Source organism: Odocoileus virginianus, unplaced genomic scaffold, assembly GCF_023699985.2.
Source record: "Odocoileus virginianus isolate 20LAN1187 ecotype Illinois unplaced genomic scaffold, Ovbor_1.2 Unplaced_Contig_3, whole genome shotgun sequence".
In the NCBI taxonomy this organism is placed as follows: domain Eukaryota; kingdom Metazoa; phylum Chordata; class Mammalia; order Artiodactyla; family Cervidae; genus Odocoileus; species Odocoileus virginianus.
Window position 1 is genome coordinate 2,973,600 of NW_027224320.1, and position 23,672 is coordinate 2,997,271.

General features: G+C 59.0%; 1 protein-coding gene across 4 annotated transcripts in view; it reads right to left on the minus strand.

The window, feature by feature from the left end:
• The window catches only part of GRIP2 (glutamate receptor interacting protein 2), a 100,679-nt gene that overhangs the window by 42,796 nt on the left and 34,211 nt on the right, over positions 1–23,672 (minus strand). Inside the window, exon 1 of one of the 4 annotated variants that reach the window (XM_070463547.1) lies at positions 17,396–17,555. The exons of 1 other annotated variant lie outside the window; for it this stretch is intronic. In XM_070463547.1, the coding sequence (XP_070319648.1) occupies positions 17,396–17,450 (55 nt within the window). In that variant the 5' untranslated portion in view covers positions 17,451–17,555. Of the gene's footprint in view, positions 1–1,487; positions 1,561–17,395; positions 17,557–23,672 lie in introns of those variants that run through there. 2 more of the 4 variants (XM_020872579.2, XM_070463549.1) reach the window with 2 other exon arrangements.

Sequence of the window (23,672 nt, forward strand, 5' to 3'; positions counted from 1 at the left end):
AACTCTTGCTTTTAAGAAGAAGCCTGAGTGCCGACACCAAGTGAGACGGGGGCGATCGTGAAGCGATATGACCTGGGGAGGAGACCACGATGGGGTCCGCGGGCGCAAGGGAGGGGGTGTCAAGGAAGACATTCAGATAGGAAAAAGCCAGGGAGATCATGAAAGGCCTTGGATGCCAGGATAAGAAGCTGTGATCACATCTGAGTATTAGCAAAAAAAAAAAAAAACCCTCCCACGGCAGCATGGGAGGGGGTGGGAGAGGGGAGGCCCAGGAGGCCAGTGAGGAGCCTGGGGCTAAGGTCAGGTGGGTCCAGGGCAGAGACCGCAGTGACGAGAAGAGGAGGGAGACATCTCCTCCACGTTGCCCAGGTGAGGGCTTCAGGGCACCACCGCCCTTCTGGCTCTGACCACTGCAGGACGAAGTGACCCCCACTTCTTGGGCCCGATGTCAAGAAGACAGATGTGCCCAAGCCAAGAGAGGCGTGGAGCTGCCAGGAGGGACAAGGGCAGATCACAGCGGGTGAAATCCCAGCCGTAGCCCCGGACAATTCACTTAACACCTCCTTGCCTCGGTTTCCCCAACTATAAAATGGGGAGATTAATAGTCCTGAATGCACAGCGGTGTGAGGACGCCATGAGAAAACGCAGAGACAGCGCTAAAGAAAATCTGGCACAGAGTACGATCTCAACCACTGTCAGCTACTAATATTATTTGCATTATTATTATTATCTAGGGGTAACTCTGCCACCTGCAATGTCGGGGGGCGGGGCGGGGGGAGGTGAGAGCCTAAGTTCCTGGGCCCTCAGAAGCATGGTCAAGGGAGCTCTGCTATAAAAGAGATTTGGGTGCCAATCCCGCCTCGGTCGCTGTGGGTCTTGGGGGCAGCCGAGGGCCCCTCTGACCCTCAGCTTCCCCATCTGTCCACTGGGACCAGAGTCCCTACCCTGGGAGTGATTGCACGGAGGTGACACCAGGAATATGCCAAATATGGGAAGGCATCACTGGGGCTGCTCAGGACACGGGGTGAAGGGTGAGCTGGTGGCCCTCGAGCCCCGTCCAGGGTCCCAGCCCCGGAGCCACCCAGGAGAGTGCCAGCTGAGTGATACCTGCCTGCCCCCCCCCCCCCGCCTCCTTCCCACCAACCAGTCGACCCCCAGGGCCAGGGGCACCGTGAGCAGGGCGGGAGTTCTCCAACAGCACCCTGGCACCCGCGGGGCACACGGGGCGGGACGCGCCCCCCGGGGGCACACCGGAGGCCGAAGCGCTGCCCTCTGGGGCGGGACAGCCCAGCAGACTCGGTCCCCCAGGGCCAGGGCAGACAGGCAGCCCCGCCACCTGCCCACCAGCCGGACGTCCGGCCCCCGCCCGCCCTCCCCGCGGTGGGTCTGGGAGTGGCCGTCCCAGGCCTGGCCCCTCTTTGGGCGGCAGTTCCAGAGGACTCCGTGGGTTCGGTCCCCTCGCCCCTCCTGCGGTCCCCGTTACTCACCCGCCTCTCCAGGGGTCTCCCGGCTGAACCCACACAGCATGTCTGCTATTGTCTCCCCGGTGCCACCCGCTCCCTCCCTCGCCCTCCCCGGGGAGGGGCCGTGGGAGGGGAGCTCCTGGCTCCCACTGGCTGGGCACGCGTCCACCCACTGCAGCGGGCGGCCCTCTGCTTAAAGGGGACACGGCCGTCGTCACGGCTGATTCCTGGACGGGGCTCAACACCACCCCCCACCCCCAGCCCCCGCCACCCATTCCGAGTCTGGGCAGGGGGTCTCTGAAGATGGCAGGCCGCCCCCAGGGCCCCCAGGCTGACAGACCCCCGGGCCAACTCTGCCCCTGACTCGTCCGGGGACCTTGGGGAGTGACTGCTGCCCGCCCCAGACTCAGTTTTTCCACCCGGAAAACGGGAACAGTGTCTTCCAAACTTTTTTAAGTGGCAGATTCTAGTGGAATCTTGCACAGGATTCCCAGGACGTAAGGTAGAGGGAAGCAGCCATTGAATGAGGCCAGGGTGCGTCTGCAGGACTCGGGGTAGAAACCCTCACACTCAGAGCCCCTGGCCCGCCCACAGACATTCCAGCTTCCTCTCCCAGGCCTCTGTCTCCTCTCCCCGAAGGTGGGACTTGGGGAAGACAAGCCCAGCGCCCTGTTACCCGGAACATCCCCCCAGCTGTGTGGGAAGACAGAGAAAGTCAGGAGCAAGCTCCGGCCTGACGGGCAGGGGCAGCTGGTCACAACTCCAGCCCCCGCTGGGCCTCGGGCCGGCACCCTCCTGGGCTTCCTCTGCACCAGCTCAGGATGGCCCCGACGACCCTGACCGACCCCTGGGCCCCCCTCCAGCTCTCCAGCTGTTCCCGCTCCCCACCCACCAATGCTGGTATCAGCAGAGAGCCACACGCGGCAGAGGTGCTGGGAGAAGGATGGGGGATGGGCACTCGGGGTGTCAACAGCCTGGAAAAGAACCGCATGTTGCAGCCAGCTGAATGAGCAGAGAAAGAGACCGACAAGGTCCCGGCTCCCTGGAAGCGCTCCGATGCAAGGGGACAAGCGGGCTCAAGTGTCCCCGGGTCCTGCAGCAAATGGGAGGGCACAGCCCGCGGTTGGGAACCCGGGGCTTCATCTGAGGTTCCTCCCCAGCAGGGACGCCCACCGCAGAGTCCAGCCCACAGTTCCTGGGCTGCCCACGCCGGCTCCTGCCAGCCCCACCCTATTGGAACCTTTAGGACAAACCCGGACTCTGAGTGTGTGTGGGTGGGGTCACTTGCACCCCTGGACCCACAGGTGACGTTCCTTGCCTGATGCCCACCTCCCAAGGGCGCCTTCCTGTTTGGGTGGCTTCAGGTCCGTCCCAGGGGCAGGGTGCCTTGGGCCAGCAGTGAGGTCAAAGGTCAAACAGATGCCAAGGTCTCAGCCGTGGCAGGGTCGGAGAAGGAACCTGATTTGGGAGGCGTTTGCCGGGAGAGGGGCTGTGGGCTCTCCGTGGGGTCCACGGTGCCCTGCAACCGTCACGATCAGGCTCTCGATGAAGGCCCTGACCATCCCCAGGGCACCGAGAGTCACCCTGGAGCAGCCCAGCCGCACAGCAGGCAGGAAGGGGCACAGCTCTTCCCAGCCCCTCAGCCTCTCCCCGCCCGCCCCCACCTACAGCCCCTTCAGGGAGGAGGGCGGCACGGTGCCCGAGGCTCTGGAGTTCCATTCACCTGCCTTCATAAGAAAATATTTGCTCTCCGAACACATGCATTTAAATGAGCGATTAAGGCTGAAGGTCTGAACCCTTGCCACGTTTCTGTCTCTCTCGTGGCTCTTTTGGAATTTACTCTCGTGGACGAGGAGCGGCCGGAAAGGTCACGCCACGGGTTATGGGAGAGCTTCCTTGCAGCGATTCTCCGAGAGCCTGCTCTGCGAGGCGCCAGCAAGGACACAGGCGAGGGTCAGCATCTTCCCACCGCCCTCTGTGCCTGCCAGCCCACCACGCACGTCTCACTTCACTTTATCCAAAAAGTGGGTTTGCAAGCAACTGTCGGTCCGTTCTGGAACAAGGTAGGGCTGAAATGAGTATTTGGCACAGAGAGGTTGACTGATTTGCCCGAGGTCACCCAGCTGTAAGGGTAGAGCCAGGGTCACACCTGAGAGGTCTGTTCGTTTTTGTTTTTTAGAGAACTGCTTCTTTTTGTTTGTTTATTTTTCCTGTACCTGTAATGGCAGTACTTTTATTTTTTATTTTATTGGCTGTGCTGGGTCTTAGTTGTGGTATGTGGGATCTAGCTCCCCGACCAGGGACCGAACCTGGGGCCCCCTGCATGAGGAGCGAGTCTCAACCACTGGGCCACCAGGGAAGTCCCAGAGGCCTGTGCTTAAAGGCGCGGCTGTATGTCTCTCAAGATAAAAAGGTTTGGGGGTGAGATGAGGGGGTCCACCGAGAAGGTGTCTTTGGCCTGAATGTGGAGGATGGGAAGGACGGTGCCGTGAACAGAGTGCCACGCGACAAGGGAGAGACCAGGCGGGAGACGCAGATGGAGCCAGACCACGGAGGGCTGGTGACAGCCGCTCCTCTGGGCGTGGGCTGAGGACCAGCTGTATCAGTGTCCCCGGCCCCACCAGGAGCCCCCCCAGAAAGGCAGACGCTCAGGGCTCCCTGGGCCTGCTGACCCAGAATCGGCATTTCAACTGGCTCCCCAGAGGATGCGGAAGAAGTTTAAGAAGTGCTGTATCACGAGCCAGACTTTCATCCTGCAGACAGTGGGAGCCATAGATGGTTGAAGAGCAAGTGCAAGAGGCTCCGCGAGGACCCGAGACACAGAACACCGGCCCCCGAGGGAGGACGGGGAGGGCCTGGGGATGAGCAGCAAGGGCCCTCTGGGACCTGGGAGCGAGTGGAACCGCGGCGGGGCCGTGTCCCAGAGATGAGCCCTCTTGTCCACTGCGGCCGGAGCTCGGGCAAGCAGAGGAAAAGAGGCAGAGGTTGCTGGGCGTGCACTGTGGCTAGAAGCCAGGTCTGCGGGGGGCCTGGGCCGCCAGTCACTCATGGTCACAGGGTTTGAGTGTTCTGCATTTCCAACACCAAGGATGACCTGGGAGGGCGACTGGGCAGCCTGGGGAAGGAGGCAGGGCCACTGAGCTGACGGTGGTCCCTCCATGGCCAGGAGAGGCCCTGACGCCTCCGCGTCCTCAGCTTTTATGGGACAGTCAGAGAATCGATTGCTGTGTGACCTGGGGCATGTGTCCAAACCTCTCTGGGCCTCAGCTTCCTTAGCTGCACAAGGGGAATGATAACAGCACCCGCCCTCTAGGGTTAGGGAGTCCAGATATAGACTCAGGAAGCATTTATGAACCCACTTTTCTGCCAAGGGTCTCATCCCAATGCCGTGATGAGTGAGGCCAGAGGAGGCGGACTTCAAGGTGGCTGAGCACACAGGCCAGGCGTACCCAGGTCCACACCCCAGCTCCACCACCTGAGGACCTTGTCATTCTGGGCAAATCACTTCTGTCAGAACTGCGTCCCCACCGGTGACAAGCGAGGGTACAGAGACCTTAGGAGGTCTGCCCAGCACCCTGACCTCCTGACCGCTCCCTGCAGGGCATTCTTGAAGCCTCTTAGCGAGCCACGGCCCCCCTGCTGGCGGGTGCCAAGCGGTGTAGGACCCCAGCATCGCTGACCCCCACCCACCCAGGGACAGTGGACCCCCTTGCCACAAGTGGGAACTGACCGCACGCTGCACAGATGGGAAAACAGAGACCCAGAGAAGGTGATGTCGGAGCCCCCCTACCCCCAGAGCAGAGTGGGACTTGGACCCCAGCCTCTGTCCCTCCTCTCAGACCCCAGGGCTGGTTCGTCATCACCACGCAGACGGATCATGTCCAGAGCTGCCAGACACTCTGAGTGACGGCCGGAAATGAAGTCTGGTTGGGAAGGACGCAGAGATGGCAATCCGAGGACAAGAGATAAAGGCTTTATTGCTGTTCCCTTGCTTCTTCCTCCTGGTCTCCCTCTCTCCTCACACCACCCCTAGGGCCAGGCCAAGACAATCACTCCCCTCTCCTCTTGTCAGACACTCCCGTAAGTGGCACTATTGTTCCCATTTCACAGGTGGGGACACTGAGACCTGGGGTAAAGCCACACCTGGGCTGTGCCCGGTAGTAGGCCCCCAGGCTGACCCCTGCTGGTCCCCAGTGCTCTTCACCCCAGCCTCCCTCCAGGCCTGGAGGGCAAGGTGGTCTCCGGCGGCTCTGAGAGCGAAGCACACGGGCTGTGTGCAGAGACGGGGAAGGGTGAGGCTCGGGAGGCAAGAGGAACCGCAGGGGGCCCTCCACGGAGCAGCTCTGTGCCTGGCCGTGTCCTCAGCGTTTCACACCTGTCTCCTTATTTCACCCACATTCCTCAGGCGTGAGGAAACTGGGGCCCAAAGAGATGGAGCCACTTGCTCTGAGTCTCACGGAGTCTGGGGACTGAGAGGGGATTTACACCCAGGCCCCGCTGATGCTGTCAACACAAACACCCCACTTGCAGGCCCTCCTGAGAAATGCACACTCACGGATACAGGAAGAAAGAGAAACAGGTGGGAGGATCTCCAAGCTGCTGCTCCTGGGGGGTCTCTCTCCGCCCTCTGACCAGGGCAGGCCAAGGGGCCGCTGGCACAGGCCCGGACACAAAAGGGGAAGCTCCTTGGGGCCCCCTCTTGGCCTCCATGCAAGATACCAGCAACGGCTTCCCTCCTGGAGGAGAAACATGGGGCTATGACAGTGTAGGGGCCCCTGGAGCCTCGGGCTCCTCCTCTTAATGATGAAGCTGTCTGTCCTCACGGGGCTTTGTTGAGAAACTCAGCGACTAAACAAAACGCCCGGAAAACTCTGGAGCGCAGGGCCCATGGAGGTGGTCAGTGTGGACATGGCCCTGCCCTGCCTCTCTGGTCACCCGAGAGCACCCACTGCCTGCCGGAAACTAAGCTTGGCACCAGGTTTCCAAGAGGCCAAAGCAGATGTGAGCCTGCCTCTCGGGCTGCTGGTCTGGGGGAAGGACAGAGATCAAAGGAGTCGAAGTGTCGGTCGCTCGGTCGTGTCTGACTCTTTGTGACCCCATGGACAGTAGCCTGCCAGGCTCCTCTGTTCATGGAATTCTCCAGGCAAGAATACTGGAGTGGGTTGCCATTCCCTTCTCCAGGGGATCTTCCCAACCCAGGGATCGAACCCAGGTCTCCCGCATTGCAGGCAGACTCTTTACTGTCTGAGCCAGCAGAGAAGCATCCTAAGGAGACAAACCCACAAATTTAGTAAGTGATGGGGTCAGGGCTGAGGGGCCAGGGTAACCGGAGGCAGTGGGGGTTGGGGAGCCCCCGGAGGAGGTGCCTCTAAGTTGAGACAGGGTGGGAAGGAACCAGGGTGGCTGCGGGAGAAATCAGGGTGAGCATGGGCTGTCAGGGGAGCAGGAGGAGGAGAGGAGCCGGGATTCTGCTCGGGGTGCGGTGCCAAGGGAGGCGCCGCGGGGTTCTAAACAGGGTCCTGAGTGATCTGACTTGTTTCCAAAAAGCAGCCGGAGGGGCTGGGTTGCCAGGGTCCAGATGGCATGGGGGGACCAGAGCAGGAAGGGCCAGGCGCCTCAGGGGCAGGAGACTGGGACGCCAATTTTCTCCGTGCCTCGGGCCAGTCCCTTCCTGCTCTGAGTCCATTTCCCTCCTCGTGACCAGCAGTGTGAGTCTGGGGACCTGCCAGGGGTGAGGGCGAAGGGGAGAGGTCAGAAGCCTGGAGTCAGGATGCATCGCGACACAAAACAGGAAGAAAAAGGAAAGGGGGCCGAGCTTAAAGGAAACATCCCAAATGCATGCAAGGAAATGCAAATGCGTGCGAGACTCACTGGCAAGCAGAGAGGTGAAGGGGAAGCAGTGCTTCTCACACTGGACTCTTCAGGGCAATGAACATGAGAAATGCAGGCGAGAGCAGGCGCTGGTGCCCACCGGGGAGGTGGAGGGGCAGGGGCACTGCTGGCGGGGTAAACTGAGGCAGCCAAGAGAGACCCAGCACCCTCTCCCCTGGTAGGCAACCTCCGGTATTGAAAGCTACGGTTTTTCCAATAGTCATGTACTGATGTGAGAGTTGGACCATAAAGAAGACTGAGCACCAAAGGATTGATGATTTCGAACTGTGGTGTTGGAGAAGACACTTGAGAGTCCTTGGGCCGCAAGGAGATCCAACCAGTCCATCCTAGAGGAAATCAGTCCTGAATACTCATTGGAAGGACTGAGGCTGAAGCTGAAACTCCCAATACCTGATGTGAAGAGCTGACTCATTGGAAAAGACCCTGATGCTGGGAAAGACTGAAGGCAGGAGGAGAAGGGGACGACAGAGGATGAGATGGTTGGATGGCATCATCGACTCAATGGACATGAGTTTGAGCACGCTTCGGGAGATGGTGAAGGACAAGGGAACCTGGCGTGCTGCAGTCCATGGGGTCGCAGAGAGTCGGACACGACTGAGCGACGGGACAACCCTAAAGGGCAGCAAGGGGAATGCCATTTGAGAAGATGACCTGCATCTCCACTCTGGGGGAGGGGGCAGGTAACATGGTGGCCACACCCCACGCACAGTCAGGTGGATGGGTTTAGAAATATAGTGTTGATTTCAAGGAAGAAAGGAAAGGAGGAGGAAAGAGCAGGAGGAGGAGGGGAGGACAGAGGGGAAGAAAGGAGGCCAGGAGAAGGCAGGAAAGATTATGAGATTTCCCTGTAATATCATCTATAAACTAAAAACATACATAACGCAGAACGTGTGCCCAAGGGCGCACACAGAGTAAAGACCTATTTCACAGAGTGAAGGTTTCCAGGGTGGCAACTGGGAGTAGGGGTAGGGCATGAGGGAGGAAAAAATAAAGTAACCAGAGCGGGTGCCAGGCTGGCCCAGGACCAAGTGCGCTATGAACTGAAGAATCTAGCTCAACCGCTGAAGCCTGGGATTAAAAATAAAAAATAAATAGATGCCTTGAAAGGCTTGTTAAGAAGCTGAAGTTCTCTCCTGAGGATACTGGAGAGCCATGGAAGGTTTTAGAGGGAGGGAGGGATAAGGCCAGCCTAGTTCCTGAGAAAAGTGACCGCACTGGGAGCTGAGAGAGCCCTGGGTGGGGGTGGAGCCTTGGCTGACCTCAGTCACCCTCCCCACAGGGACCACTCAGACTGCGCACCTGCCCACTTGCTGCCTGAACAAAACCAGCAAATAAGTGGGTAGGCGGTCAGGGCTCACCCTCGACATGCACCCTCATCTCAGAGTGCCAAGGACACCACGGCAGCGCCCTCCCCAACCACCATGCTGTCCAGCCTTGCAGAGAACCCTGGGCTGGGAGTCAAGAGATGCAGGTTCGAGGCCCAGCTGCCACCCACACAGGATCCACTCTGTGCCGAGAACATCGCAGGCAATGCAGAACATCGGGGCCTCTTGTGGAAGGGACCACACTCAATGAGGACCAACCAGGAGCCGAAACACAACAAAAGGGGGCCAAAGAGTCAGGCATCAGGGTAGGCATCAGGGAAGGCTGCCTGGTGGAGGCGGTGTCTGGGCTAAGCCTTGAGGGACGCAGGAACCAAACCCTCTGAGATGCTGCAGAAAGGGCATTCCAGGCAGAGGGACAGCCTGGGCAAAGGGTGGGAGGGGGAAGGCGCACAGTATCGCAGGGAGGGGCACCAGCCCGTGTGGCTGAGGTCCCCCGAGGAGCAGGTGGGCTGGACAGGCAAGTGGGTGAGTCCTGACAGCCGGAAACCTCCTTTAGGGGGAGAAAGAATTGAATGGGGGCATCCTGGCACCTTGTTGATAACGCTTAAGGAAGGGAGGCTCTCAGCCCCCTCCACGAGACGCTGGCAGGAGGACACGCAGAGGGCCCTCCCACATGGCCAAGCTGCTGGGAGCAGGGCGGGCGTGGAGAGAACTGGGCCCAGAGGACCGCGACGTCCCCTTGGGGCTGGTGGCCCACGAGGCTTTGGAGGGGCAGGCGCAGCTCTCCTCCTGTGCCCTCAGCCACCAAGAGGAGAGGCAGGTGGGTTCAGCCTGTGGCTAACACTGGACTCCCACCGTCCCACCTCGGGATCAAGCGGTACCCTCTGTGTCCTGGTGTAAACGCCCCAGAGAAAGGGCATCTACACATGGCTTTGCATTTTGAGCGCAGTGTCTCGTGGAACTCTTCAAGAGCCCTTTGACGTGGGCACTCCCGCTCCGCGCTCACAGAGAGGAAACTGAGGTTCACAGAGGGGAAGGGACTTGGCCAGGGCCCCCTGCCAGGACGGGCCGAGGGTCAGATCATCAGAATCAGGTGCTCCCGCCTGGGGTCCTGGGCTCTTCCTTCTGCCTGGAACTCCCTTCCCCCTGCATCCCTAGAGCCCAACCTAAATGCCACCTCCACCAAGAAGCCCACCCTGACCACACCAGCTGGGTCCTCTTTACCCTCTCCCAGCCTCTCCTTCAATGCATTTGCTCACGTGCTTTTTCCTACTAAAGAGGGGACCCTGGACTGTCTTGCTCATTGATTCTGACCCCGTGCTCAGGGCTGGGCCTCCTACAAAGTGAGAGCTAAATAAGTGTTTGCTGAATGAATGACTGAGAAATAAATAACCTCTGGATTGCTGTATTGGAAAGAAACCCATCATTCATCCCTCTTCAGTCTCACGCGGGAAGCCCTTCTGCTGACTGGTGGAGCTTGCATACCTCCACAAGTGGGAGCTCACCACCTCACAAGCAGCCCTCCTCACTCCTGATTGACTGTGAGCACGGGAGTCATTCTGTTATCCTGAGCTGGAGCCTGCTTCCCTATGGCTCCTCTGGGCCCTGCCCCGGACCAGCCCGCAGAGACTCAGAGCTTGGGCCTGGACCCAGGTCACGCTGGAGAAGCCACAGCTCAGAGTCTGGAGGTGGTCCCAGTGGGGACCCACCAGCTCCCCTCCCACCCTGAGGGTCTCTCCTGGGTGTGTGCCTGGAAGGAGCGGGCGGCCATCGACACCCCACACCACCACGAGGTCTGGGGCCAGGCTCCTCAGTCCCCTCTGGGGGTCTGTGTGCCTTTAACGTCCAGTGGCATTTGCTTCAGGCCCACAAGGCTGGCACGATCACCTCTTTTTACAGATGAGAAAACTGGAGTCCAGAGGGGCAGGAGACAGGGGCAGGTTAATCTCAGCCCAACACATTCTCAAAAGGGCTTTGTGTGATAGTCTTATCTTAGTTTGTGTCCTCCTGGTGGACTAGTTAAAAGAGAATCCTGCTGTTGTGGATTCATTAGTGGTACAAACTCATGCAGGGACAGACCTGGGAAGGCAAATTTTGGAGAAGGGAATGGCAAACCACTTCACTATTCTTGCCTTGAAAACCCCATGAACAGTATGGAAAGGCAAAGAGATATGAAACTGGAAGATAAGCCCCCAGGTCGGTAGGTTTCCAATATGCTTGAACGGTGGTGCTAGGGAAGACTCTTACGAGTCCCTTGAACAGCAAGGAGATCAAACCAGTCAATCCTAAATGAAGTCAACCCTGAATACTTATTGGAAGGACTGACGCTGAAGCTGAAACTCCAGTACTTTGGCCACTTGATTCGAAGAGTCGACTCATTGGAAAAGACCCTGATGCTGGGAAAGATTGAAGGCAGGAGGAGAAGGGGACGACAGAGGATGAGATGGTTGGATGGCATCACTGACTCAATGGACTTGAGTTTGAGCAAGCTCTGGGAGATAGTGAAGGACAGGGAGGCCTGGTGTGCTGCAGTCCGTGGGGTCGCAAAGAGTCAGACACGGCTGAGCGACGGAATACCGCCACCAAGGAGGTCGCACAGCCAGCTGGGAACGCGCCAGTGAGATCCAGGCAGCAGGACTCCCTGGAGGAGGTGTGGGGCGGGGGTGGCCCCTAGCACAGGCCACTTATTTGAGGACAAGGCTTGACTCTGAGATTTCTGGGTCAGTGCCTGCTCCCGGCCAGTTGAGGCTCCCCACGTTCCCCGGCTCACTCAGTGCTGTTTAGGAAGAATCCTGGGAGGTTGACAACTAGCATCAGGAACCCACCCTCCCCTGCAGCCTGGCCTCCCTCCATTCCCACCTCCAAGCCTTCACGCTCTCGGTACCCCAGGAATGAGCTGGCCCTAATGCCTCCTCTGCCTGGCAAAATCCTGCAAGCTCCCCAAGGTTGCCCCGTGGTCACTTCTTGGGGGCCGTTCCAGCTGGTTGGTGTCCCATCTGGGTCTCCAAAGCCCTAGGGCATCCCTCAGTCCCACTGTCACCTCACCGGATGCCCCCCTCTTCCTCACCCATCTACTCTGGACAAGCCTGATGCCTAGGGGGTGACAAACATTCCACCCCTGCCAGTACCCCCTCCTCCAGCAGCAGCAGCGTGGGGGCCTGTGAGGGGACTCTGGGTTCAGGTCCTATCTCCACCCCTGACTTGGCTGGGTGACTGTAAGCAAAACTGGCCTCAACATGTCCATGTGTAAAATGGGGGAACATGTGTGGGCTGGGGCAAGAGCCAGACCTGTGGCCTCTGGGAGCTGTTCCAGCTCCTACCTCGCCAGCCTGGGACCCCTTCACCTCGGTCCCCAGCTTGGGCTCCAAAGGACCCTGTGCACTCAGACGCTGAGTCGTGTCCAAGTCTTTGGGACCCCAGGGACTGTGGCCTGCCAGGCTCCTCTCTCTGTCCATGGGATTTGCCAGGCAAGAATACCGAAGTGGGCTGCCATTTCCTTCTCCAGTAGGGAAGCTTCTGACCCAGGGAACAAATCTGCATCTCCTGCATCTCCTAGACTGGCAGGCAGATTCTTTACCACTGAGCCATCTTGGCCGTTTCCAAACCTCAAACAAGCGTTCCTCGACAGACTGTTTCGCAACCGGGGGACCGAGCCTCGGTGATGAGCAAGGACTGTCCCCAAGGTCACCTACAGGGACCCCAGCAGCCCCAGTTGTGTGGCTCTAAGAGGCTGCCAGGTGGGTGCCCGCCCCTCTTCCCACACATGCACTTATGAGTCACCATCACCTCGGCCGAGTCAGTGAAATGCGGGGGCTGGGGGGACAAGGTCAGCCCAAGGAGAGCAATCAGCGGATGGGAAGCGGGGTGACGAGACTTCCAGCCCCGGGGGAGCAGCGTGGGGGCACAGAGGGAAACTGAGGCCAGGAGGAACAGGGAAGCGCTCCAGGACCACAGGCAGCGGGATGTCCTGTCTGACGGCCGTTCTTTCTGCTCCATCAGGCCGCCTCCCCAGGGAGGAGACAGGGGCCAGCAGCCTTCACCACCATCGGGGCGATTAGGGCAGGCAGTTGGTCCTGCTGGACTGAACGTTCAAGCCAACAAACAGACAACGCTGGTTCATGGGCTGACCCGATCAGCACTGGTGTTGGTGGGTGACGCCGCTGCTCAGCCTGGAGGGGGACCCCTGGGGGGACCCGTCACTGTCTCTGCAGGGCCGTCCTGGGGCGGGGGGAGCAGAGGAAGCGGGGACAAGCTGGGGAGAGCCTGAGGAAGACAGACTAGTAGCTGCACGCTGAGGGGTCCCCTGATTCTGGCTGGGAGGCCACATAACTGACTACTGAGGAAAACGCCCGAGATGTTTGGGCTTGGAAGTCAGACTGCCTGGGGGTGGGGGAGGGTGGGGGGGTGAGGGGGGCAGGGGGTTACGCAGATACCACATTTTCCTTCCTGTCTGTGTGACCTTGGAAAGTTGGCAAGTAATAGCCTCCCCGAGCCTCAGTTTCCTCACCTGTAAAATGGGGCAATTTAGCTCACAGCTCACAGGATTGTCGCCAGGGTGAGAAAGTACACAGGTACCTGGCAAACATCAAGTGCTCAGTAAAGGCTTGGGGAACAAAGAACAGGTCCAGAGAGGTTCACTCCTGGCTGTGGGGGTTCCAGGAATTACTCCAGGGCTGGGAGTTGATCCTTGACCCTCTCCCCCTCACCCCCCGGGGAGGGAGAAATCCCCGGGAACTCTGGACACTCTTGCTGATCTGAACTTGGCCGGGTGGGGCGGGGCGGGGCGGGGGCGCGGGGGTGTGGGCTGCTGTCTGGGCGCTGGAGGCCGGAGGCTTGTCTCCACACTGACAGTCAGATCCGAGACCCCCAGCACAGCTGCTGCAGCATGAGAAGCGCCGGGAGCCGGATGTGGAGGCGAGAGGCAGACAGAGGAGAGACTCATTATGGAGAGAGAGGAAGGAGTGAATAATTCATCACAGATGTGCGCCAGGAGGGGGGCGCGGGCGGACGGAGAGCTCGGGAGGGCACGCGCGCAGGAGAGGCCCCGCTCGGCCGGGGGGGTCCGCTATCTTTGATAACCTCATCATCCCCGAGCTGCCCCTGGCTTCCCCAGCACCACAGGGGCCTCACCAGAGGGTCCTCCTCACCACCCCTGAGCGCCCCTGCTCCAGCCTCGCCGGCCTGGGGACACGGAACCCGTCCGCACCCCAGGCCCTTTGCACTGGCTGCGGCCTCTACCAGCCACACTCTTCCCTGGACAGTCCCCTGGCTCCCTCCCTCCCCTGCGTCAGGGCTTTGTCCCAGGGTCACCATCTCGGTGTGGCCTTACCCCACACCCTTTGCGAAACTGCACCCCGCTAGCCACTCACCCTCACGCCCCTTCCCCTCCTCCTAGAAACGTCAGCTCCACGAGGGCAGGGATTTTTGTCTGTCTTCCTCTCTGTTGTACCCCCAGAGCCTAGAATAGCATGTGGCATGTACTGGGGGCTCAGCAGGTATCCCGTGAATGAGTGGATGGCTCGGGGTATTCTCCTGCCTCGACAGCCATCAACCCCCCCTCCACCCCGCTGCAGCCATAGCTCTCTCCCCACATCCCCGCCTGTGGTTTGCTCAGAAGCCAGAGCCCGTCCTAACACTCACAGCTGACCTCTATTCCATGCTGCTCATGGACCCCCCAAGGCGTCCCCTGCACCGGGGAGAGAGTCCAAGCTCCACGGTCCCCCACCTGCTCCGCCCCGGCTCCCTCCCATTCCCAAACCCTTCGCGCTGACCAAAGTCGGCTGACCGCTCCTCTGAGGCAGGTCTTTGTGCAAACTGTTCCCTTTGCCCAAATCCTCTTTCTCCCATAGCTGTTTGGAAAACTACTCATCCTTAAAAACCCCACTCTGGGAGCTTCCTCTCCTCTCCCAAGAAAATCACTGCTTCCTTCTGCAGGCATAAACAGGACCCTGTCCATCCCCCCACCAGCCCACCCCCCCCACCCCTGCCACGCCCTGACATCATCTACACGCCGTTTCTCCCTGGGTCTGAGCCCGCTCAGTCCGGAACTGCAAGTGACACCTAGCACTTTGAAAGTATGACCTCAGTGATCCTTGCAGCCACTCACAGAGGAAGGTTCCACTGTTAATCCCATTTCACAGATGAGAAAACGGGGGCCCAGGGAGGTGAAGGCACTGGCCCTGGTGGCACACCTGAGACTTAAACCTGGCCCATGGCGCCAAGACTTGCATATCCTGCCTCCCTCACATCAGCACACATCAAATTACACCTCTCACTCTTTGAATTGAATGTAACCGTTTTATGCCTCTAGAGGCTCCAGTTCAGCCCAGGGTCCAGCACTCGGGTCAGAGTGCAGCTCTGCGGGCGCCCCCCCACACCGCCTCCCCAAGCCTCTGCCCCGGCCCCCCACTGTCCAGATGCACAAACCAAGGCCACTGGCAGGACTGAGGTAGGTGGTGGGGGGGGTGGGGCGGACACTAAGTATCCAGCATCCTGGAGACGTTCCCAACGCCCGGCGCACACAAGCAGGGGCTCCCCTGGCCTCGGGCTGTGGCAGAAATGGGGTCTCAGCTGTGTCTGAACCCCAGCTTTCCCCAGTCCCAGCCCCGGGGAGGAAGCACGGCTCCTCAATTTAAGCCAAGCCTCAAATCCCAGTCTGGGGGACACAGGAGAGGTTGCAGATGGGATAAGGCCCAGGGACCACCCCCCTTAAGCAATCACAGGGTGAGGAACTTGGGGGGTTCTTACCAGGAGAGATGGAAAATAGGTTTGCTATTTTAAAAAAATATATGGGCTGGAAGTGGAGAGACATGTCCTCACACATTTAAAAAAAATGTTTTGGAAAAGAAGAAACGCCTCCCCTCCCCCCACAACCTCTTGAATCTGTCTCTCCCGAGAATTCCCGTTTCAGATGGATGTGCAGGCTCACAACACAGGCGAGCAAGGTCCCTGCACCTCCTTTGAGCCCCCCCAAAGGACTTGCAAGGGGCCACAGAGCCTGGCCCCCCCGTCAGCGCAATGTGTCCTCCAGCAATTAGGCCGTGCTGCCCTCTGCCTTCTTCGATTCTCCCGTTAAGGGCTTGCTGGCCCCAGACACAACCACCCTGGGGTCCCTGTGTTTCTGGGGTGGGGGCAAGGGAGTGGGGGAGGAGGAAGTTGGGCTGCAGATGGCAAGATGAAATTCAAGATTACCAGGGGGTCTCCTGGGTGCCGGGCCCCGCCCCAATCTTTTCTCATCATCACTGCAGTCTCGGAAGGGTGGGCTTTCCTAGGGTGCCTTTTATCGACAAGGAAACTGAGGTTCTGAGCCAGCCACGCAGGAAGTGAGAACTGGGTCTGTCGGGGACAATTCAAGCACTTTCTGCACCTCCAAGACCCAGAACCTGATCCGCAGCACGAAGCTGGATGTTCTCCAAATCTGGGGACACTCAGATCAGAAGCAGGTCAGGTTGAGTCTGTCCATCCCTCCAGCCTGGGTGGACCCCCCCTGGGTTCTCGGGGTGGGGGGGCTGTGCTCCCGAACCAGATGACAAGAGCCTTGATGGGGGAGGGACTTCTCCCCTGGGAGCGGTCCCAGCACAGGGGCGTCTGGGAAGCCCCAGGGGAGATCCTGTCCCTATCCAGGCTACTCAGCCCCCACAGAAGGGGCTTCCAGGGGCCTCTGGGATGTCAGACTGCCAGCAAGCGGCCCATGGGCCAGTGCAGGCCCCCCTCTGCCAACCCACGGGCCCTGCCATCTATTGGCCACTCCTGAGGCAGCCCCTCCGCCCATGGAGGCCCCCCTAGAGTCTGGAAAAAGATGCTGCCGACAGTTTCCAGAGCTGGCTTGAGAAACCCTCCGGATGTCGGCTGTGTGGCCACGGGCAAGTTACTTAAGCTCTCTGGGCCTCAGTTTCCCCCGTGAACCTTCAGGGTGAATTAAAGGGTTAGGGCGATGTCTGGCACAGTCAGCTACTCTTGTCCTTCTGAAAAGTACCATTATCCTGAGTTCCGAGGCCAGGAAGCACAGAGGCTGCGAACCCGTGACCTCCACCCCATCCCGCGTGCAGGAAGAGGCCTGGGGTCACAGGGCCTGGAGGGCTGGGCTCCCTGCTCCAGACCCTCCTCCCCACCCGCCCTGCCAGAGCCACTTCTGGAGCTCAGCCTCGTTCGGGCCCCAGTCCCGCATTTGCCCACAGCCCCCCAGCCCCAACTCCCCACACACAGCCGCTCACCCTACACACAACCACACACACACACACTCCTCTCTCTGCTGGTCCACCTCCACTCGCAGCCCCATGCCCCGAATCAGGAGAAAAGGACATGGGCCATGAAGGCAAAGAAAAGTCAAGCGAGGTGGACGGTCACCGGGAGACCAGGAGAGAACCCAGAGACGCGGGGACAGAGCAGGAGGCAGCACATGGAGACCCGAGGGGGGTCAGAGAGACCCAGCGAGGAGGCAGAACCAGACCAAGAGCGACAGCGAGAGACCCCGAAAGAGACCGAGGCGGAGAGAACGCCGAAGGGCCGGAGTTGGAGACTCAGACAAAGACATGGAGAGGTGGAGACTCGGGCAGCCGGCCAGGGCAGAGCACGGAGTCACAGCATGGATTCCCAGACGGAGACCCCAGAACCGAGAGGAAGGCGGAGCCCGGGGGGACGGGGCGGGGAGGGGGCCCCGCGGCCGCCGCCCTCCAGCTGGACCCAGAGCCAGCCCTAGCCCTCGGGGCCCCGTACCTTTGGGCCGTCGCCTCACCACGCCCAGCCGCCACTTGAACGACACGGCCAGCATCGCGCTGCCTGCCCTGGACCCGGGGCCCCGCTGCCCGAGCGCCCGGCACCGCTCTGCGCCGCTCCGCGCTCCTCCGCGCTGCTTGCTTGCGCTTCTAGCACAGGCTGGGCGCTCCCTGCTCCGCCCTCCCCGGTTGCTAAAATAGATAATCCTCTCCGGAGCCAGCAGCGATGCCATCAGTGAGGTCCTTCCTCCCCCGCAGCCGGGCCTGGGGAGTGCGGTTCCCGGGGGCCGGGGTGGGAGGGACCCCCGACACGAGCAAACCTCCACCGCCCCACCGGGTCCTCTTCCTCGCAAAGCGCTCACCTTGCCTGCTCACCCCGTTTTTTGCCCAAATCTACCAATCCCCCTCCCTCTTTCCCCGGGTGGAGAGGTTGTTTGATGCCCCCAGGCCTTTGCAGTCCCTGGAATGTTCCTCCACTCCTACATGTCTCTGCCCAGGGAGGTTTGCTCAGAGATCCCCGCCTGCCCGCGGGGTCCCAGTAACGCTTTGCATACTAGGTTGAGACTGTCTACCCCCTCCAAGCCTGGGAGCCCCTGCAAGACAAGGACAGGGTCCCCTCATCCTGTGTCCCCTGAGGTCAGCACAGACATCTCACGGCCATTGGTGTCGAATGCTGAGTCTGAGGCCCTACCGCCTCACTCCCAGCTGCTACACTTGGCCTGGTCTGTAACACTGGACAATAAGAGAAATCCCCACCGAACTGGCTGGGGTGAGGGCGGGGATGGGGGGTTGTCGTGGGGCCACTGGAGACCTGTGAGAGCTCCAGGCATCCAGCAAGAGCTCAACAAATGCATCTGGGGTCCCCTCCTGTCTCACACGCAGCTAGCCTCCTCGCTAACCATCCCAGGACTACACTCGGAGACAGGCAGAGGGGCGGCAGGGGGCTCAGGGTCACAGAACAGATGCGTGGCAGAGATGGGACGGACGCCAGGTGGGGCCCACCCCATCAGGGCGGCGCCTGCTCCCTCCAGCCTTTCTGCAAACCACTGAGGCCGCCACGAAGAATCAGGCCACGGAACACCTCCACAGGAGGGCGAGATGCCCTCTCGGGAGTCACGAGCTAAGTTGCTTCAGGCATGTCCGACTCTTTGCGACCCCACAGACTGGAGCCCACAAGGCTCCTCTGTCCACGGGATTTTCCAGGCAAGAAGACTGGGGGCTGGGTTGGGGGGGTTGCCATTCCCTTCTCCAGGGGATCTTCCAAACCCAAGGATCAAACCCGCTTCCCTCGGGTCTCCTGCACTGCACTGACAGGAAGATTTTTTAACCACTAGCGCCTCCTGGGAAGCCCTCACTATGGATGGAGTGCAGGGCAATTATTCTGAGTCAACAGACCCTGCAGCTAACAGAGGTGACTCACCCAGTGAGACACTAATACCCTCCTCAGTGATTCCCAGTCCTTCAGATTCCACCCAGGAGTCTCCACTTGGTTCTGTCACTCCTTAATGCCTCCCTGAAGCTTAGAGATCAACCACTTTTGACTGAGAGCAGGCCCCAGACTCAGAGCGAGCCCTCTCTGAGAGGGCCTCCTCTGCCCCAGTGTGGATTCCAGCCCAATGCACCAGGAGGCTTTTGTTGGTGGGCTCCGGGAAGCCCTGTTGGGGCAACTCAGCGAGGCCAGGGTGCCTTTCTACTGCATCCGTGGGGTCTCCATCCCTTCATCCTGAAGGCAAGGGTGGCAGGGGCCGCTCAGGGCAGCCCGGGAAGGTGGAAGCAAGCATGTGAGGGGATCACACAGCTGCTTCCTGAGACACAGGGCAGGCTGTAGGGCGCCCCCATCTCAGATCGACCCACTCCACCGCAAGGCTGCCCACAGGCAGGGAGGCCCAGCCTCCAGCCAAACAGCAAGTCTGGCAGAGCTGTGCAGAGTCAGGTGAGAAAAGAGAACTCCAGCCTTCGAGGATGGGCAGGCCCGGGCTCGAATCCTGACTCAGGGTGCCCCCCACTGAGAGCCTCAGTGGGCTTACCTCCCAACTCGTCCCAAGCTCAAAGTACCATGGGGGTTGCCCCCATCGAGAGGCGCACGGACTGCACTCAGAAGTCACTTGGGCCCAGCCACTCGCAGCCAATCGGGGAGGCGGCTCCCTGGTGCCAGAGGGCCCAGGTCCTGGCACCGTGTCAGGCATCACCCCAGGAGCAGAGCGAGGAGCGCGTGGTCCCTGCCTTCTGAGAGCGCCCAGCCCAGAAAGACGCTCTTCGCCCCGAGTCTGCCCTTCGGAACCCTGGGGACAGGACTCTGTACTGCGTGGCGATCCCACAAGCTGGAGCATCACTCAGATGCTCAGCACCTCCTCTCACCACGCACAGTCCAGCTTCTCCTCCAGACCACAAGCTCTCGGAGAGCTGGTGTTGGCGTGGACACCTGCTCTTTCTGCCCCTTGCTCCTTCTTCCAGCAGTGTCACCCCACTTTTCTGGAGGGGGCTGCTCCCCCCCTGCACTCAGGCTGGGTGGAGACTGCCCCCCTACCCCCCTGCAAGCTCCTGGAGGGCCCTTGACCCAGAGCCCGCTAACCAGCACTCTCCCAGCCTGGCCACAGTGACAAGCTCAGAGACGAGCACACGACCCAAGCCCTGGGACCTGATCAAACTCCTGGGAAGGGGAATTCTGTCCATTGCAGGGTGTGAGGGGGAGTGGCATCATGCTGGAGTCACTGGTGGCCACGTGACACCAAAACAGGAAGCGGGGGGCCGTGAAACTGGTCCCACCCTGACGAAGACGTGCCTGACGTCAGCAATATCCCTTTTCTGTTACTTTAGCCAATACATTCCTTTCCCGGCTTAAGCGAGTTTGGGTTGAATCTTTGGTGACTGGGACTCCAAAGAATCCTGATGAACCCAGTGCCTTCCTCATTCAGCTTCCAGGGCAGAACAGGAACTCGGCAAATGCTGAATGAATGAATGAACAAGTAAACAGAGCACAGATTGATATACTCCCCAAACTCTGCCTTCAGTGGTCGCCCTGAAACCTGGACTTGAGTTGAAGGAGATGGAAACTGGATGATGGGTTCCTTGCTGGCTCAGGAGTCCCCTGACTGGCAGGAGTGAAAAACGGACACTGGGGCGTTCTGGTTTCTGGCCGTCGAGAACTTGTCTGTTATCTGAGCGGCTCCTGTCAGGTGCCCCCTTCCCCAGATTTTCACAGGGCTCCTTCTGCAGAAACGGCAGCTTGAGGGAGAGTGTGGGAGAGCGCAGGACCCCCTAAAGGAGATGAGACCGAGGGTGAAAGGGCAGACCAGGGGGCTTCCCTGGTGGCTCAGTGGCTGAAGAATCTGCCTGCCAATGCAAGGGACATGGGTTCAATTCCTGGTCCAGGAAGATCCCATGTGCCTCGGAGCAACTAAGCCCACACGCCACAACTACTGAGCTTGTGCTCTAGAGCCCAGAAGCTACACTATTGAGCCCGTGTGCCTCAGCTACTGAAGGCTACAGCCCATGCTCTGCAACAAGAGAAGCCACTGCAAAGAGAAGCCCACACACCCCAGCTAGAGAAGAGTCTGCCCAGCCACGAAGACCTGGCCCAGCCAAAAATAACAACTAAATAAACTTCATTAAAAAAATTAGATCAGCCCAGGTGGGGAGCCAGGGGACCTGAGTCCAGGTTCCAGCCATCTCGGGCTACAGGGTGGCCCCAAGCAAGTCCCTGCGGTTCTCGGGCCTCTTGGGCTTACCCTCCCTGTGAGTCCCACTTCTTCTCCCCGAAGGCCCAGAGACGTTCCTCCCATCACCTAAGGTCACACAGGCACTGAGGCAGTCAGGCCAGGATTCGAACAGAGGGCCACCTGACTTCCCTTAAAAATGGGCTAACAGAGCCCAAGAGATGGTGTCGGAGAAGGAAACCAAGCCTAGAGGGACCCAGGCTGGGCTCCCCTCTGGATCCTGCTTTTTCCATCCCTGCCTCAGCCTCACAAAGCCCCAGGGGTCCGGGCTGCCGTCACCCCCACCTGCTTCCCTGAGCAAATTAACATCTCATCAGATATGCCTTTAATCTTCTCAGCCTGGCCCTTTCTTCCCCTGGGCCAAGTGGTGTGACATTTCTGCCGCCCGGCTCTGCTGATCTAAATAAGACAGAGGCCCGCAGGCTCCGCAGGCAACGAAGGGGGCGGGGCGGGGCGGGGCGGCCAGAACCCTCCCAACTGCTTCTCCAGGCTGGTGGAGGGAGGCGGTGAAGTGAAAAGGGAAGCTGTTGGTTGTTCAGTTGTGTCTGACTTTTTGAGATCCCATGGAGTGTAACCCACCAGGCTCCTCTGTCCACGGGATTCTCCAGGCAGGAATACTGGAGCGGGTTGCCATGCCCTTCTCCAGGGGACCTTCCCGACCCAAGGATGGAACCCAGGTCTCCTGCACCGCAGGCAGATTCTTTACCAGCTGAGCCGCCAGGGCAGAGGGAGAGGACAACGGCTATCCATCCATCCATCCATTCACTCTTTCAACCAGTGTTCTATTAAGCACCTTCTGTATGCCAAGCCGGGAGATTCAGCCACCATCAGAACCACTCTACACCATGCTAACATTCTAGCGGGAAGACAGAGGAGATGACCAACGTAAGAATCAAGTGAACGTCCCAGGATGTTAGAATAGAAGGTGAAAACTGCTAGAAATGAATGGAGCAGAGTGAGGGGTATGTGAGCACAGAGGGAGACGTTGCCAACTCTAAAGAGAGTGGTCTCCTCAGAACCCAGACTGTGGTCTCTAAATACCCCAGAGCTCCTCAGAGAAGAGGCTGATTCCAGGACCGGTGCAAGACGAGCCCGGCACATCTCGTGTTGCTATAAAGTAAGGACATGCTTGTGGCGGCACTAGTGGTAAAGAACCTGCCTGTCAATGCAGGAGACATAAGAGATGCAGGTTCGATCCCTGGGTCAGGGAAGATCCCCTGGAGGAGGGCATGGCAACCCACTCCAGTATTTTTGCCTGGAGAATCCCATGGACAGAGGAACCTGGCAGGCTACAGTCACAGGTTCACAAACAGCTGGACACAACTGAAGCGACTTACGCATGCACACACACACACACACACACACACACACACATGCTTGAAGGCTAATAGGCAGGGCTGAAAGGACACAGGAGCCAGTTTGAAGGGCTCCCAACAGCCACATGTAGGCAGAGCTGAGCATCAGAAAGAACAGTGACTGCAAAACTGCAAAAATCCATGTGTTCACGCTTCTCAAAAGAAGGAAAAAACCCCCTCAGTTCAGTTCCTTTGGAGGGACTCGAGGCACCAACTGATTATCCTATGAACAGAAGATGCAGGTCAAGGATGAAGCATTTATCCCTTCTTCCTGTATGAACGGTACTCGAGAGGAACCAAATAAGTCATTCTTTACAGAAGAACCACCGTAAATAGGTGCAGAAGAGATACAGAACTGGAAAGCCGCCTTTTTGCAGTCCTAATGATATCAGGGATCCAGCACTGGGCATCAAGGGAGTACTGAGCAGAACTGGGTGATAGCAGGACCAGGCAGACACCGCTTGAACCCCTGAAATGATCTTAGCATCACCAAAAGTGGAACATTCTGGCACGTGGGCCTCTTGAGAGGATGTGGAAGGAAGCCCATAGCACCACCTGCTTTGCCTGCAAAATCAGACCTGAAAGAGGAGAGTGAAAAAGCTGGCTTAAAACTCCACATTCAAAAAAGCGAAGATCATGGCATCTGGTCCCATCACTTCATGACAAATAGAAGGAGAAAAAGTGGAAACAGTGACAGATTTTATTTTCTTGAGCTCCAAAATCACTGCGGATGGTGACTGCAGCCTTAAAATGAAATTAAAAGACACTTGCTCCTTGGAAGGAAAGCTATGACAAACCTAGACAGCGTATTAAAAAGCAAAGACATCACTTTGCTGACAAAGGTCCATATAGTCAAAGCTATGGTTTTTCCAGCAGTCATGTACAGATGTGAGAGCTGGACCAAAAGGCTGAGTGCCAAAGAATTGATGCTTTTGAATTACGGTGCTGGAGAAGACTCTTGAGATGAAACAAACAAACAAAAAGCTCAAGATCTGCCCCTAAAATGCCTCGGGGGTATTCCTGTGCTATCTGTGCCATTCAGAAGTAAATGAAACGCTGAAATATAAAATAAGAAGTAGGGGGGTTCACCAGGGCTCCCCTGGTGGCTCAGATGGTAAAGAATCCTGCAAAGCGGGAGACCCAGATTCCATCACTGGGTCGGGAAGATCCCCTGGAGAAGGGCATGGCAACCCCACTCCAGTATTCC